At 34.9% G+C, this 17,716-nt stretch overlaps 1 protein-coding gene across 1 annotated transcript in view; it reads left to right on the forward strand.

Annotated features, from left to right (window-relative positions):
* The window catches only part of LOC145287843 (inositol monophosphatase 3-like), a 47,093-nt gene that overhangs the window by 25,944 nt on the left and 3,433 nt on the right, over nt 1-17,716 (forward strand). The window contains exon 3 of the mRNA XM_080135719.1: nt 9,628-9,723. Within this exon, the coding sequence (XP_079991845.1) occupies nt 9,628-9,723 (96 nt within the window). The remainder of the gene's footprint in view (nt 1-9,627; nt 9,724-17,716) is intronic.

The following is a 17,716-nucleotide window of genomic DNA, read 5'->3' on the forward strand; positions in this document are numbered from 1 at the left end:
GAAAAAATTGACCACATCCTGTCTACTCGCCCTTCAGCTAACATCCAGATTTGTGGTGACTTCAATGTCCACAATGCGGAATGGCTGACCCACTCTAACAAGATAGATGATGAGAGGAGGTTCTGTCATGATTTTGCCATTGCTTATGACCTCATCCAGATTATCCACGAACCCACCCGAGTGCCTGATACCTCCGGTCAGTGTGCTAGCCTTCTAGACCTTTTTCTTACAACTTCCCCTGAGCTATGTTCAAGTTCTGTTCTGTCTTCTCTTGGATCTTCCGACCGCGCCGTTGTATCAGCTAAGATAAAAATGAAATGCAATAAGTCTGGAGATGTACCTCTCCACCGTACTGTATATCGATACTCTACCGTTGATTGGGATAGCTTCCGTACACTTATATCCGATCTACCACTGCATTCCATGTTTAAAAAAGATATGTCCTCCATAGTATCAGACCTGACCAAATGGCTAACTGTAGGCATAGACCGATTCATGCCATCCAAAAAAATTCCAACAAAAACCTAACAGCCAGCCATGGTTCTCCCTAGAATGTGCTGCTGCCATCGCGCACAGAAATCACTTTTTCCATAGCTACCAACGTAATAGATGTACTGAGACTAAAGCTGCCTTCAGGACTGCCAGCAATCACTGTAAAAGAGTAATAAAAAATGCAAAGGAACTATATGCCCAGTCTGTTAAATCCAAAGTAGCTGAGTAGCGGCTTGGTTCCCATCAGTTTTGGCAAATAGCAAACAGGATCCTGAACAGAAGTGTGCGTTCTATCCCAACTATCATCAATGGACCTGATGTCATCTCGTCAGTATCAGACAAGGCCAAACTATTTGCCAAGAACTTTGCAGCTATTTCTACCCTATGCGACGAAGGCCATCAACTCCCCGTATTTCCTCCTATAACAGACAACACGCTCTGCAACATACAAATATCTGTGCGTGATGTCGCCAAGCTAATCAAGAACCTTGATTCCAGTAAAGCAACTGGCCCTGACAGCATTCCAATCATTGTGCTGAAAAAGCTTCAACCAGAACTTGCCTCCATGCCTCCATACTTAGAAAACTCTTTAAGCGTTGCCTTAAAGAGAAGTGCTTCCCAACACCCTGGAAAACCTCATCAGTATGCCCTGTATTTAAGAACTCGGGTGATAAGTCCTCTCCCTCTCAGTACAGACCAATAAGTCTCCTATGTGTCATGAGTAAGCTGCTGGAATCCATATTAAATAGAGAAATAGTCAACCACCTCAGCAGAAATAACCATCTTAGTGACATGTAATATGGTTTCTGTTCTGCCAGATCTACAGCAGATGTGCTAACTGTTATATCTCATAGGATTAGCGAATCTCTTGACAAAGGCTTCCTTTCTAGGGCAATTACTCTTGACATATCAAAAGCCTTGGATAAGGTATGGAATAAGGGCCTACTTCACAAGGTTTCCAGCTACGGTATAACTGGAAATGTTTTCTCAATCATTAGATCATTTCTCTCCGATAGGCTCATAAGAGTAGTAGTTGATGGTCAGAAATCAGAGGCTGGAGTCCCTCAGGGGTCCATCCTGGGCCCAACTCTCTTTCTGATCTACATCAATGATCTCCCAAAACACATACTTAAATCATTCGTTGACATCTATGCTGATGACACGACCATCTATGGCAACACATCAAAGGCCATAAATGACAAAGTTCTCTCAGATTCTCTCTCCTCTGATCTTGAGCGCGTGGTACAGTGGGGGAGGAGGTGGCTGGTTACTTTTAATGTATCTAAAACCAAGCTCCTATCTTTACATCATCAACGCTCTGATCCCCATCTGGCATCAATTGATATGGGTGGCTCTTGTCTGGGGGAAGCTTCATGTTTTGATAAGCTTCTGGGTTTGACCTTTACCCCCTGATCTGAAATGGAATACGTACATCAAGTCAGTTGCCAAGGTCGCTGGAAAAATGGTAGGATCCTTCTACCACTCCAGAAGATATTTCACCCCTGATGCAATTCCCTATCTGTATAAAAGCCAAGTACGTCCAAGGATGGAGTACTGCTGCCACATCTGGACAGGAGCTGCTAAAAACAGCCTATCCTGCCTTAACAGAGTACAAAATAGGTTTCGTGGCCTAGTGGGTGATGCTCTTTTCTCTTCCCTGCAACCTCTCACCTCTCTCCCAGAGGAGAGACGTTGTGAGCCTGTCTTTGTTTTATCATTACTACCATGGCAGGTGCTCGTCTGAGCTCCAATCTCTGGTCCCCTCTTCGCCAATCTTTCACGATAAACACCTGTCTAGCTGAAACCAATGTCAAAAATTTTCCCCACTCCTTATCTGTGCCAAAATCAAAACGTAGATTCCATGAACAAAGCTTCTTAGAAGTGCACGCCTGTTGAACTCTGTTCTGGTTGCCTGTTTCTACCTGACTACAACCTCGATGTCTTCAAGTCCAATGTGAACAAATTCCTGATGAACCGCCTCCTTAAGTAAGACACTTTATCAAATCTCCAACACTAACGTACTGTACACACAATAACCCTTATCCTCGAGTGGCTTCCGGGCCTTGGTAAGTGGTGACTACCTTGTAAAAAAAAAAAAAAAAAAAAAAAAAAGACAGGATATTCTAGTAAAAAATATAATAAATTTATAACTTAAAATATTGCAGCATTAAATTGATTTAAAAAAAATTCTTAATGCTGCAATATTTTAAGTTATAAATGTTCCATAGGTGTTCTTGTTATATTTGTAAGAGAGAGTGATGAATTATATATTTGTTGTTGTTCATATTAGTGTTCATGTTAGAGAGAGAGAGATAGGTATATTTAATACAGAGCCGGGAACATGTAATACACAATGAGAGGGGGATAGAAGAGAGATAGACATTTATACTGTTTGACAGTTCTGGGAGTGTTTCTATAAACATTATCTTTCTTTAACACATTTTTGAGATGAGGATTTTCAGTCTTTTATCATAATGAAGGACCATTCATTATTTCTTGATACTGAGAGGGAGGAACATTCTTAAGATGATAGACACATTCTTAGATGAGTTTATACACAAAGTTCTTATAATACAAATTCACAATACCGTTGTTGTTGAATGACATAACACGAAGACGACAGTTACAAAAATATGATAATGTTTGTTTATTCCATTCGACCGGTCAATGGCTTCGCATCAAGGAATTCAAAGTTTCTACATTATTTCTTTCTTCTAACCTTCGCTTCCCAGGTGGATGTCAGCTCTGTCTGTCCGAACCTGTCCTGGCACTGACTTCTCTCTGACTGACCCCTAAAGCTCTAACTATATTGAGAACTCATCCCTTACTCATGACGTCATTGCATGACCAAACAACATGCATATCGGTCCCGTGGCCTGACAAGCCTCACGTTGCCTAAAACATGCCTAAAACATGTGCATCGACCGCACATGCTTGCAAAGAAAAATTCTCTAACTTCATTTCCGACTAACCTATTTTACAAATATGTTTATCATTTTTGTTTCAAATTCCTTATTTTAATTTCATTTCATTTTCATAAACAGAATTGAATCATCAAATTCCTTTTGCAATAACATTACTAACAACACATTCCTTTTCAATAACATATCTGTATTATTTATTTTAAACTTATGATCGGAATTCTTAATTCCAAGCCTAGCTTCCCAGGTTCAAATTCTCAGCTATCCTATCTCATTTTTTTTACTAGAATATCTTTTTTTTCTTTTCCAGTTTTAACTAGTCCTATTAGTTTTCATGCTCACATTTTTCCATGGAATATAAATATGCATATACTATTTCTATATATATACTAGCAGGGAGATCCGATATAGCCAACGATTGAATGATGATCAACAAATGCTTCACACTTCTATATTTTTATTGTCATCGAAATCTGTGAAATCGCTCATTTTTCAATCAAATCAATTAATTGTTCTTGTTGGGGACCCATTGTGCTGCACCAGGAGAAAGCTTCACATGGCTCCATGCAGTGACTTAATCCACAATACATTGTAGTCTACATTGCACCGTAGAGAACCTACTGTTGATTTTATGAAATTATTGTTATATATAATATAAAGTTTAAAATGCAAAAGTCGAGTATCCCGGTTTAATTGTGCTCTAAAAAGAAACATTCGTTTCGAAGTACTCTTGTCATATCAAAGGACATATTGTTGATTTTATATGCAGGTCCTTTCTGTTTGTGTGGTAATAAAACTTCTCAAATGCACTTGTGATGTTGGGCTGTGTAAGGTGTTAACTTTAGTCAAAATCGCCTGCTCCTTTTATTGGATTGTTTCGATTTTCGATACTTATTAAAGACATTTCAATACAAAACCTATTTAAGAACACTGCCAGATACATAAATTTCATAAAAATCAGTCCATCCGTTTCAGAGTCCATAGGGAATGAACTTGCTCACACACAAAGTTCCTTATATAAACTAGAATACCCGTCCCAGGATAAGTAAAAATAATTCCTTGAACATTTAAGTTTTTTATCATTTTATGTCTCCTTACGAATATCAAAATAATGATATCAAGCCTTATATTTAGAATCCTTATTCTAATTTTGATCCAAATTTATGAAACTGATTTTAACCTAAGGATTAAGTTTTGACAAGAAATTGAAGTTCAGAGAATCTTCCTTAATTAGTGCAGAATAACTATGAATAAACTTTAATGCGAATCTGAAAGATTGGAATTTTCACATGGGACGTTATACCCATATTAATATTGTGCCCCCATCCCAACAAAAGCTATAAAATACTTCAAAGGAACTGAAATTTCTGCAATATTTCTTAATGAAAAATAGCTATTATTAAAGTTTCACAAACAAAAGGTATTTTCAGTAGAATAACAAATCCAAAATTTTAAGATAATTTATCTTGTGTGTGCAATATATATATATATATATATATATATATATACTAGCAGTTCAGCCCGGCTTTGCTCGGACCCTATGTACTCTTAATAACTTTGTATGCATATGTATGTATGTGTGTGTGTATATATATATATATATATATATATATATATATATATATATATATATATTAGGAAGTTTGTACTCATGTACAGGTAACCTACATTTAAAATTTCTAGTGTTTGGACCAAAAATTGGCGGAGGAGTTTGGTAAAGTTTTCAAAGCTCAAATCGTTTGAACTTTAACAACAAAATTTCTGGCCAAAATCCGATTAAAAAGATTTTCCCAAATCTCATTAACCCTTTTGTTAAATCTCGAGTCTGTAGACTAAAAATTGACAGAGTAGTATGCTAGGGAAATGTGCACGCACACACAGACTATATTACTGTAATATAGATTAATTCACAATTAATCTCAATCCTAAAATTATTTGCTAATTTACTATTATTCTTAAATCCAATCTTATCTCTATATAAATAAAATGAACTCATTTTTTCCCGTTGATTTTGACTTTAATAGGATTAAAAATCAAGATATTTCATGCAAATATAATATGCACAAACGGCAGAACAATATCTGAGGTGTGTTATAGGCTTATTATTTCTCAAATTCCTCGATAATCTTAGATTTCTATACTTTTTCTGCTGAGAAGTCACGGCCAAAATCGGTTAAGATCAATGGAAGTGGTAAAATATTTTCTCTCTAATAAATTCCTCCTCCCCCTGCCACCACTTAACACCGTTTGGGGATCGTTCACAAGGAACAGTTGAGAAGAGAACATCGGTTTGGCTTCGTAGTTCTTTCATGTGAAGTTATTTAAAATCACTAAACTAAGCTGCAGTGCTCTGTGGCGTAGTGGTTAGCGTGCTGGACAATTCACATTATATTTTCACGTTCGCGCCGACCTACCGTAGTCGTTTTTTTTTTTTTCCTAAACAACTGGAATGGACTTTTCTTGGTGGCCGAACTGTTAACGTTGCAGATGTTTTGTTTTTTTTTTGTTTTTTTTTTTCACACTTTATTTTCCTACTTTTACTCATGACTCCGGGTTTGATCCTTCCTACTTACCTACCATAACATTTTTTAAAACTCCTCCCTCCCCCGTCCCGGAAACACTCGGGCAACGCCGGGTACCCCCGCTAGTTTACTAATAATGTTAACCCATAATTATTTGTTATTAATTTACTATTGTTCTCAACTCCAAACCTATTTACTATTAATCTCAAACCCCAATTAATCTCCAAACCTATTCACGATTTATTTCAAACTCCAAATTATTTGCTACTAATTTACTATTTTCTCAACTCCACACTTATTAAATATTAATTCACTATTAATCTCAAACCCATAAATTATTTGCTATTAATTTACTATTGTTCTGAACTCCAAATTTATTTATGAATAATTCACTATTAATCTGAAACCCAACATCAGTTGATACAAATTTACTATTACTCTTAAATCAAAACTTATTTACTATTAATTCACTGCTTATCTCAAACCGAAAATTATTTGCTATTAATTTACTATTCTCAAGTCTATAACATATTTACTAATAATTCACTGTTAATCTCAAACCCCAAATTATTTGCTATTAAATTACTATTACTCTCAACTCAAAACGTATTTACTATTAATTCATTATCAATCTCAAACCCAAAATTATTTGCTTATTTATTTACTATTACGCTCAACACTAAGCTTATTTACTACTTTCATTTCTGGCCGGCTTTGCTCGGGCCTATGTACTGTTCCTAACTTGCCCTACGTGTGAAAATACTTTTATGTAAAATTTCAAATGTTTAAACCAAAATATGTCTGAGTAATTTTGTAGAGATCGCAGAAGTCAATTTATTTTACATTTGACCCATATTTTGACCCCTTAACATTTATTATTTTGGTCTCAAATCAAAACACAAAGTTTTACCCATATCCAAGTTACCTACATGTAAAATTTCAAGTGTTTAGATCCAAAATTGACAGAGGAATTTGGTAGAATCTGCAAAGGTCAACTCTTTAAACTTTGACCTTTTAGCAGCAAAATTTTTGCCCCCAAACTGATTAAAATACTTGTCAAATGTCTGAATACTTCTCATGTATAAATTTCAAATGTTTAGAAACAAAACTGGAGAAGTAATTTGGTAGAGACCGTAGAGAACAATTTGTTCTTAAACTTTGACCCCTGAACATTTATTTTTGGGGGCTCTAATCAAATTAAAATTTTGATCCATGTCAAAGTAACCTACATTTAAAATTTCAAGTATTCTGACACAAAATTGGCGGAGGAGTTTGGTAGAGTTTTCAAAGATCAAATCATTGAACTTTGAACCCTCGACAGCCAAATTTCTGGCCGCAAAATTGATTAAAAAAGATTTCCCAAATCTCATTATCCTTTATGTCAAATCTCGAGTCTCTAGACCGAAAATTGACAGTTATTTGGTAGAGAAATATTAACAGACACAAAGATCTTTTCACTTTTATAGATAGATAGATAAATTCACTATTAATCTCAAACCCAAAATTATTTGCTATTAATTTGTTTTTCTTAACTCCAAACTTATTTACTTATAATTCACTATTAATCTTAAACCCAAAATTATTTGCTACTTATTTACTATTACTCTAAAGTTAATTACTCTTTATTCACTTTTAATCTACAACCCAAAATTATTTCTTATTAATTTACTATTAATCTCAAAACCAACCTTATTTACTACTTGCATTTCTGCCCCACTTTGCTCGAGCCCTTTGTACTTTTCATAACTTGCCCTATGTGTGAATATACTTTTATGTAAAATTTCAAATGTTTAGACCAAAAATTGTCTGAGTAATTTCGTAGAGACAGCAGAGGTAATATTTTTAAACTTTGACCCTAATTTTGACCCCTTAACATTTATTATGGTCTCAAATCAAAATACAAAGTTTTACCCATGTCCAAGTTAGCTACATTTAAAATTTCAAGTGTTTAGATCCAAAATTGGCGGAGTTTGGTAGAATCTGCAAAGGTCAACTTTTTCAACTTTGACCTTTTGGCAGGCAAATCCTTGCCCCAAAACATATTAAAATGCTTGCCGCATGTCTGAATACCCGTTATATACAATTTCAAATGTTTAGACCCAAAATTTGCTGGACACCGCAAAAGTCAAATCTTTAACTTTGACCCCTTGGTAGCTCAAATTTTCGACTCAAACCGATTGAAAATCTTGCCCTATCTCTGAATACCCTTTATGTAAAATTTCAAATGTTTAGACCAGAAATTTGCTGAGTAATTTGGTAGACACTGCAAAAGTCAATTTTTTAAAATTTTGACCCCAATTTTGAACCCTTTACACTTATTTTTTTGGGTTCAAATCAAATTATAAAGTCCAAGTAACCTACATTTTAAATTTCAAGTATTTAGACCCAAATTTGACGGAGGAGTTTGGTAGAGTTTTCAAAGGTCAAATCGTCAAACTTTGGCCTCTTGACAGCCAGATTTCTGGCCAAAAATGGATTAAAACGATTTTCCCAAAACCCCATACCCCTTATGTTAAATCTCGAGTCTGTGGACCGAAAATTGACAGTTATTTGGTAGGCAAATGTACACCAACAGACGGACATTTTCACTTTTATAGATATATATTTTTATTTTTTTTCGCTAATTGAATTGTAGGAGATTGGGGAAGTAGTTTTCCCTTAGAAAGATCAATGTTTTTGGATGTAAGCAAATAAATATGCATTTATTTTACTTATTTTATAAAGCAGTTATCTATATACACTTGTATGACTCATCAGCATAAATTGACTGTTCTAGGGCTTGAACAGAACCATAGATATTATGATCGTGCGGACACTGTTACACCATGGGTTCCAGCTGAAATCATGTGCTATTTTTATCGATTATATATTAGCAGGATCTGTATCCCGGCGTTGCTAGGAAAAAATAAAAAATTTTGATTTACTTTTTAAAAAAAAAAAATGAATGTTAGAGTATCAAATCTAAAAAAGAGAGAGAACCAATAAAAAGACATGATTAAAGCCTATTTTAATCACCTAAAAAAGAATGAATCTGTTAAAATTGAAAGTTTTCAGTCATCTTGAGATGTCTGCAGTGAAGGGCTAGAATTTTGCTGCTTGTCGAGTTTGTTGGGGCATTTACATTTCAAGGGTACATGTAAAATAAGTTCGTTGGATCACATTCTGTGAAAGTACTTATAAAACAAACACAGGGATGCAACATTATGGCGATGGGACTGGAGTTTGAACAGTGTGAGATCTATTAGAGTAGAGGCTTCTTTTTTTTTTTTTTTTTTTTTTTTTTTTTTTTTAACTCTGTCTGAGAGAGAACTAGTGCTTGGTGTACCAGCCCAGATGTAACAATAATACTCCATGAATGAATGAACGGTGGCTTTGTAGATATACAGGATACTGACAGGTGTGAGCTAATAATCAAATTGGGTTTAAATTTTGACAAATGCCAATTGAAGGTTAATACTTTATGAAAATCGTATGGATTTTTTTTTAATTAGTGGCACTATTTGTATATTGAGTGATGTGTAATGTGAATCAACATACTGGGTGTCATGTCACAAGGTTAGATGAGTTATTTTTCTTCTCAATTGGATTTTGTTCAGCAAAAACTGCATAATTTTGTAAAATGTTTGGTTTATGTTGTAATTTTGTAAAATGTTTGGTTTATGTTGTAATTTCGAAATTTTTCTTTCTTGCAGAGAATCTTCCTACATATGTGACGACAATGGTATGTGTGGCTGTGAATGGTGATCCAACCATTGGAGTAATCCATAATCCATTTCAAAATGAAACTTGTGAGTTAATCATTTATTTTCATACATTTTTCTTTTATTTTAATCATGCTTGATTGAATATTTAAGCAGTGGAATTTCATTGCTTGCCGGGTTGATCAGGGTTTTTACATTTAGAGCATGCATGTGCAATAAATTGGTTGGAAGACATTCTATAGAAGTATTTGTAAAACAAGTACGAAGATACAACATTGTGGTGATGGAACAATGGCTGGAGCTTGGTAGACAGTATGGGACCTATTAGGTTGGCGGCTTCTTTTTTGAATTCTGCTAAAGAGGGAGAGAGTAAGGGTTGGTGTATCAACTCTGATAAGTTGATACACCAACAAAAATATATCATAAAATAATATTATGTAATAGGCTTTCTGCTGAAGTTTGTCGGATACAGATTTTAAAAAAAACGATAATGTAGAGAGGGGGTAGTATAAATATTCAGGAGTTGGAGAAGCATATAAGTTCAATTACAATATTTTTCTTTTTTGTTTTTGTGCTTTTATTATATTCTGGTTGAAATTTTTCCTGAAAAAACAATTTTGCCATCATTTCTATTTTTTACTGAAATTTGTTGCTTGACAGATTAAAAAACAAGATAAATTATCTGTATCTTGAGTACAAACTTATTTTTAGTCAAGTGTCAATGAAAACTTCTGTTAGCTCTAGCTTAACTACATTCCTTTGTAAGATTGATAGAATTGTATTTTCTTTAAACAATGAAGCAGCATTATTATTTTTTTTTATGATTCATCCCAAACAAGGTATATTACCATTGAAGTGTAAGGGACTACTGTGATAGTTCAGATTTATAAGGTGGGGGAGGGTGGGCAACTTGAATGAGAAGTTGGACAACAAGATGTTTGTTTCAAAATTACATTTAAATTTTTGCTATGGTCAGAGAAACTGGGGAGCAGGAAGAGAATTCCAACGTAGCTGTTACACTCAAACCATGTTTATTATAGTTCAAACCTCTCAGACCCCACACCATCTGGTACCATCAAAAAAGAACAAGCAAAAATAAATCTGACTCTGCTTTTCTTTCTGTTTTAGCAAAGGGCATTTATTATCATTACTTTTCAAACAATGCCTGCCTCATTTTTTCTAACTGTTCATTAAAACCCTGCCATCTTGACATCAGTTTAAGTCTTTTGTCACAAATGCAAGGCCACATGTCCCTCTCGCTCGGCAAGAGTTTTTCTTTCTTCTCGACCACGTGATACATTTTTCCTGCTTTTTTCTTTTTCTTCTGATGCAAGCTCGCGCACACTTCCTAATTTGCATATGTGCTTTTTTGACTGCTGCTGCTGTTAATATCTTTGAAAAGCCAACTATCCTACAGCTCTTATTTTCCCACGTGCTCATACGTGGTTTGTTACAATCCTAAGAAAGAAGCTATCAGAGTAAACAATATCTTCTGCCATTTAGAGATCTTTACAATGAAGGGGTATGATTTTGTTGCTAGTGTGAGTGTATTTATGTTGAGGGGTGCAATGAAATGAAGTTGATATTTTACTATGCCTCACTGGTGGATGTGGTAATACTTATACTATCAGGAGTTTGCCATACAATCATTTTGTCTATTACTACCTACCATGAAAGAGATTTATAATGAAAACTTTTGAAATATTTTCTGATAACTTGTTATTGTTTGAATAAATATTATTTCTATATTTCTTAATCACAAATCTTCAAATTTAAAAACTTTGAATAGACAGACAAAACTGTTTTTGAAACATGTTAAAATGCAAGCATTTTATTAAAAGAAGGGGAAAAATGTTTTCTTTGTCTTTGCCTTTCCTTTTAAAGAGAAAAATGTATTTTTCCTTTTTGCCATTGCTTATGACCTCACTAAGATTGTTCGCGAACCCACCCGTGTGCCCGATACTACTGGTCAATATGCAAGCCTCCTAGACCTTTTTCTCTCAACTTCCCCTGAGCTTTGTTCATGCTCCGTTCATTCTCCTCTAGGATCCTCCGACTACTCTGTCGTATCAGTTAAGATAAAAATGAAATATAATAAGTCCCCAGACGTACCCCTCCACTGTACTGTATACCGATACTCTATGGCTGACTGCGACAGCTTCCGTACATTCATATCTAATTTACCTCTGCACTCCATGTTCAAAAACGAAGTGTCCTCTATAGTATCAGATCTAACCGAATGGTTAATTGTAGGCATAGACCAATTCATACAATCTAAAGAAATTCCAACAAAAACCTAATAGCCAGCCATGGTTCTCCCCAGAATGTGCTGCTGCTATCGCGTACAGAAATCACTTCCATAACTACCAACGTAATAGATGCACTGACACTAAAGCTGCTTTCAGGACTGCCAGCAACCACTGTAAAAGAGTAATAAAAAATGCAAGAGAGCTATATGCCCAGTCTGTTAAATCCAAAGTAGCTGATCAGCGGCTTGGTTCCCACCAGTTTTGGCAAATAACAAATAGGATCCTGAACAGAAGTGTGCGTTATATCCCAACCATTATCAATGGACCAGAGGTCATCTCGTCAGCATCAGACAAGGCCAAACTATTTGCCAAGAACTTTGCAGCTAATTCTACTCTATGCGACAAAGGCCATCAACTCCCCATATTTCCTCCTATAACACAGAACACGCTAGGTAACATACAAATATCTGTGCATGAGGTCGCCAAGCTAATCAAGAACCTTGATTCCAGTAAAGCAACTGGCTCTGACGGCATCTCAATTATAGTGTTAAAAAAGCTTCAACCAGAACTTGCTCCCATACTTACGAAACTGTTTAAGCGTTGCCTTAAGGAGAAGTGCTTTCCGACTCCCTGGCAAACCTCATCAGTATGTCCTGTATTTAAGAATTCAGGTGATAAGTCATCTCCCTCTCAGTACAGACCAATAAGCCTCCTGTGTGTTATGAGTAAGTTGCTGGAATCCATATTAAATAGAGAAATAGTAAACCACCTCAGCAGAAACAATCTTCTTAGTGACACACAATATGGTTTCCGTTCTGCAAGATCTACCGCAGATGTGCTAATGGTTATATCGCACAGGATTAGTGAATCTCTTGACAAAGGCTTCCTTTCTAGGGCAATTGCTCTTGACATATCAAAGGCCTTCGACAAAGTATGGCATAAGGGCCTACTTCACAAGATTTCCAGCTACGGTATAACTGGAAATGTTTTCTCAATCATTAAATCATTTCTCTCCAATAGGCTCATAAGAGAAGTGGTCGATGGACAAAAATCAGAGGCCTGCAGTATTAATGCTGGAGTCCCTCAAGGGTCAATCCTGGGCCCAACTCTCTTCCTGATCTACATCAATGATCTCCCTAAACACATACTTAAATCATTCGTTGACATCTATACTGATGACACGACCATCTACGGCAACACATCAAAGGCTGTAAATGACAAAGTTCTCTCTGATTCTCTCTCCTCTAATCGTGGTTCAGTGGGGGAAGTCGTGGCTGGTTACCTTTAATGCATCTAAAATCAAACTCTTATCTTTACATCATCAACACTCTGATCCCCATCTGGCATCAATTAAAATGGATGGCTCTCGTCTGGGAGAAGCCCCATGTTTTGACAAGCTTCTGGGTTTGTCCTTTACTCCTGATCTGAAATGGAACACTACATCAAGTCTGTTGCCAAGGTCGCTGGAAAGATGGTGGGATCCTTCTACCGCTCAAGAAGATATCTCACTATTGATGCAATTCTCTATCTATATAAAAGCCAAGTACATCCAAGGATGGAATACTGCTGCGATATCTGGGCAGGAGCTGCTAAAAACAGCCTATCCTGCCTTGAGAGAGTACAAAATAGACTTTGTGGCTTAGTGGGGGATGCCCTTTTCTCTACCCTGCAACCTCTCTCCCACAGAAGAGACGTTGCGAGCCTATCCTTGTTTTATCATTATTTCTATGGCAGGTGCTTGTCTGAACTCCAATCCCTAGTCCCCCCCTCGCCAATCTTTCACAAAAAACACCCGTCTAGCTGAATCCACTGTGAAAAATTTCCCCCACTCTTTATCTGTGCCTAAATCAAAACGTGGATTCCATGAACAAAGCTTCTTTCTTAGAACTACATGCCTGTGGAACTCTGTTCCGTCTGCCTGCTTCCCACCTGACTACAACTTGGATGTGTTCAAGTCCAACGTTAACAAATTCCTACTGAACCGCCCCCTTAAGTAAACACTTCATCAAATCTTCACACTAACGTACTGTACTTGCAATAACCCTTATCCCTGAGTGGATTCCGGGCCTTGATAAGTGGTGACCACTATATAAAAAAAAAAAAAAATAAATAAATAAATAAAATTTTTGCCTCTTAAAATGTTTCAAAAATAGTTTGTCAAAGTTTTTAAATTTTTAATGACGCTTCCAAAAACTTTAATACCAATTTTTATATCTTAAAAGCAAACATGCACTAAAAAATGTCACACAGAAGAGTTCCACAACAGTAGCACGTTTTAGACATAGTACCACAAGGAAACAGATTTTACTTGCAAGAAAAAAACAAAAAAAAAACAGAAAAAAAACAAGTAAAAGAACTCTTGTTTTCTGATGATGGATCTGATATGATCTGAAATTAATAAGAAATATTTCAAATTTAAAAAAGAAAAAGAAAGGCAAATAGGAAAAAAAATGTTTTTTTCCCCCTTTTAATAAATTTGTGCATCTTAATGCTTGCCAAAAACAGTTTTGTCTAAATTTTTTTAATTTTTAATGATGTGTCCAAGAGCTTTGATACCAATTTTTAAATCTAAAAATAATCAAATGTATTTCGAATAAAATATTTAAAAATTTTGTGATGAAGATTAAAAATTTAGGTTATTTAGACTGTTGTTCTTGTCTTGGATGCTGTTCTAACAACGTTTTGGCCAGTATTTGGCCTTTTTATAGGTGCATTGAACCAGTACAATGGATAAAGGTGCTAAGTTATAATCAGTTCTAAATGACAGTCTTCTGGAGGTTAAAGGTTTAATCCTCAGTATGGGCGATACTATGAAGACAATTGCAAATTACTTAAAATTTCTACCTGGTCATGGCTGATGGAACAACTTAACCTTATAGATTAAATAGTATTCCATTTTAAATTCTATACAGATTCTTAAATTCGATAAGTTGCACTTGAAGAAGGTCAGAGGTTACATCAGTCAAAACATGAAAATAATATCCATGATGAGAAGAACAGTTTGAATAATCAAAATAATGCAAAATAATTGCTTCAGCATAAATCGAACGATTATTACCTTTATTTAAAGTGAAAAGGAAGGATTTTACATGGGAAAAACATCCAACAACATTTACTCTAGGCAAAGTGAATGAGCTTCCTCCAAAGAGAAAGTGTTATGGGAATATCAAATTCACAATGACACAGGTTTTTGCAGTTCTTGCAGAGAGGTGTTCAGGTTCTCCTACATACAGCGCTTTTTCTAACGATGTAGAAAGTGTCACAATGGTCTCTTTCATGCCAACAGCAGTGCACGTTCAGACTGCTGTTGATTTTTTTTTAACGATCTTAATCTAAAACGAAAATAACTTTTCTCTTTGGATATTTGCGCATATTAATGATCTATTTTTATTTATTGTGAAAACAAAAAACAGACGAACATGGTAGGTTTCAAAATTTTTGGGATAAGTATTGATAGTTTGGATTATTATTTTCATCTTAATCATTCTTTTCACAATGTTTCAGCTGATGTAACCTTCAATCTTTTTGAACTCTGAGAATCTATACAGAATTCCAAACTGAACTCTTTATTTAATCCATAGGGATAAATTGTTCTAGTTTAGTCAGCCATGACCGGGTAGAAATGTTAATTATTATATTCCTAGTTATTAGTATTGTTAATAAATGCCTTTATCTATTTCGCCATGTGTATCGATGAAAATGCTATTTCAAACTTGAACCCAAGAGATGAAGGAACATGGAAGATTGTATACATCTAAAAATTAACGCAGGTGTTTTAAATGCTTTTTTTTCTTGATTTTGGTTAGATTAAGTTTTCTAATCTGATTTTATCTGTAAGAATCCACATTATTAAAAGTTGCTACGACCATACAAATAGAGATACTAACACCACCTGCTTGGTTAAATACTTTTTCACAACAGATGTGACCATTTACATTGAAATAATGCAACAGATATTGTCATTTATTAAAATATTTAAATCAGTGTTATGAGCAATCGGTTGAAAATGTCTACAAAAAAAAAATAATTAATGTGGAAACCTACTCCCCTCCTCCCCATTTCAAGCACCGGCTATATTAATGAGTCATAGTAGCGTCCAAAACTAAGGAACAAAATTTTAAAACCTAATATTTGTTAGAAATAACAACTGTGAAAAGCTGAAATTTTGATAACTGGTAGTTGTTATCATCCATAATAACATATTAAAATTTGAATCATTTGCAAAGGATAGAAGAAGAATTATAACAATTATTTATCTTCAAAATAGGCACGTCCAAAATTAAGGGACAAAATTAGGAAAAACAATGTAAACAGCCAAAAATCAATAAAAATACATGTACAATCAATATTTAGTCAAGGAGTCCTTGCTCTCAATGACAGCTGCACATCTTCAGACTACAAAAACGAATCGGTTCTTGACAATCCTCAATACTAATTTTAGACCATTCTTCTTGAAGCGTCACCCACAAATCCTCTGTGTTAGTAGGATTTTTTTCCAAAACTTTCACTCCTAAGGTCTTCCAAAGATATTCTATTCGATTTAAGTCAGGACTTTGCGGTGGCCAATCCATAATTTCAAAATCTTGCTCGCTAACGTAACTCATTACCACCTTTGCCTTGTGACATGGGGCATTATCTTGCATAAAGGTTGCCCTATCGAAACCTGAATTCTGTATGATTGGCACAACATGATCTTGAACAATGTTTTTATAGATCTGTGCATTTACACGTGTTTGTAACTGAACAAGAGGCGCTGTACCTTGGCTAGAAAACATTCCAAATACCATGACGCTTCCACCTTCAAACTTAAGGTTTCTTAGTACACTTTGCACTAATTCTTTCACCAATACGTCTCTTTACATTGTTTTCTTCCATCATTTCCAAATATTTCAAGAATGCGCATGTTAAAACTAGGTCAGCTATTAGCACATTCACACACAAAAAAGGGGGTAAATTTTCAAAGTGGAATAAAGGAGAAGAAAGTAAGTCAGTAGAACCTTTGTCTGAAAAAAAAACCCTGCTATTGGCTAATGGAAACATGGGAATAACAATAAATCAGATTGGTTAATTAACTAAATACATCTGCATATATAAATACATCCAGTAACATAAATTCTATGCATTTTAGTCTAACGAGTCCCTACAGGAATAAAATGTGGAAGATTCTGTGTAGCTTGATTGCTATATATATTTTTATAGCTTATATATTTATAAATGGATTCACTGTTGGATCTTTTTTAAGGATTTTCTTAAAAATAAAATAAAAAAATTGGAATCAGAAAATGACTTAAATTGATAGGATTGAGATAGGGGTATCAAAGAGTAACTAAAATAGATAATTGCCTTGTTAATATTTGAAAATTTACATTATGAATAAATGTTTGAAAATATTAAGTTGGCCTAAAAGCTTTTACCAAAATGGTTTCAGAATTTTTTAAATGAGGATTAATAATTTGTATTGTTTGGATTACTGTTCTCACCTTGTTGGCAAGGATCAGCCCTCTAAAACAAAGAGCTAACTAATAATCAGTTCTAAGTGATAGTCTTCTAGAGTTTGAAGGTTCAGTCGTCTGTGCGGGTGATACTGGTAATACAGTTACAAATTACATAATATTTTGACTTGGTCATGACTGACAGAACAAAAGAAAGTTGGCTCTCTGGATTAAATAAAGGTTACTGAAATTCTGTACAGATTCCTCAGTTTGACAAGATACCCTGTTGAAGGTTAGGTTGAAACAATGTAAGAATAACATACAAGATGAAAACAGAAGTCCAAATAATACAAATTATAAAGATTTCAGCATTAAATAATCCCCTCAAAAAGAGTTGAT

Source organism: Euprymna scolopes, chromosome 11 (assembly GCF_053919585.1).
Source record: "Euprymna scolopes isolate OS-2025 chromosome 11, ASM5391958v1, whole genome shotgun sequence".
NCBI lineage: Eukaryota > Metazoa > Mollusca > Cephalopoda > Sepiida > Sepiolidae > Euprymna > Euprymna scolopes.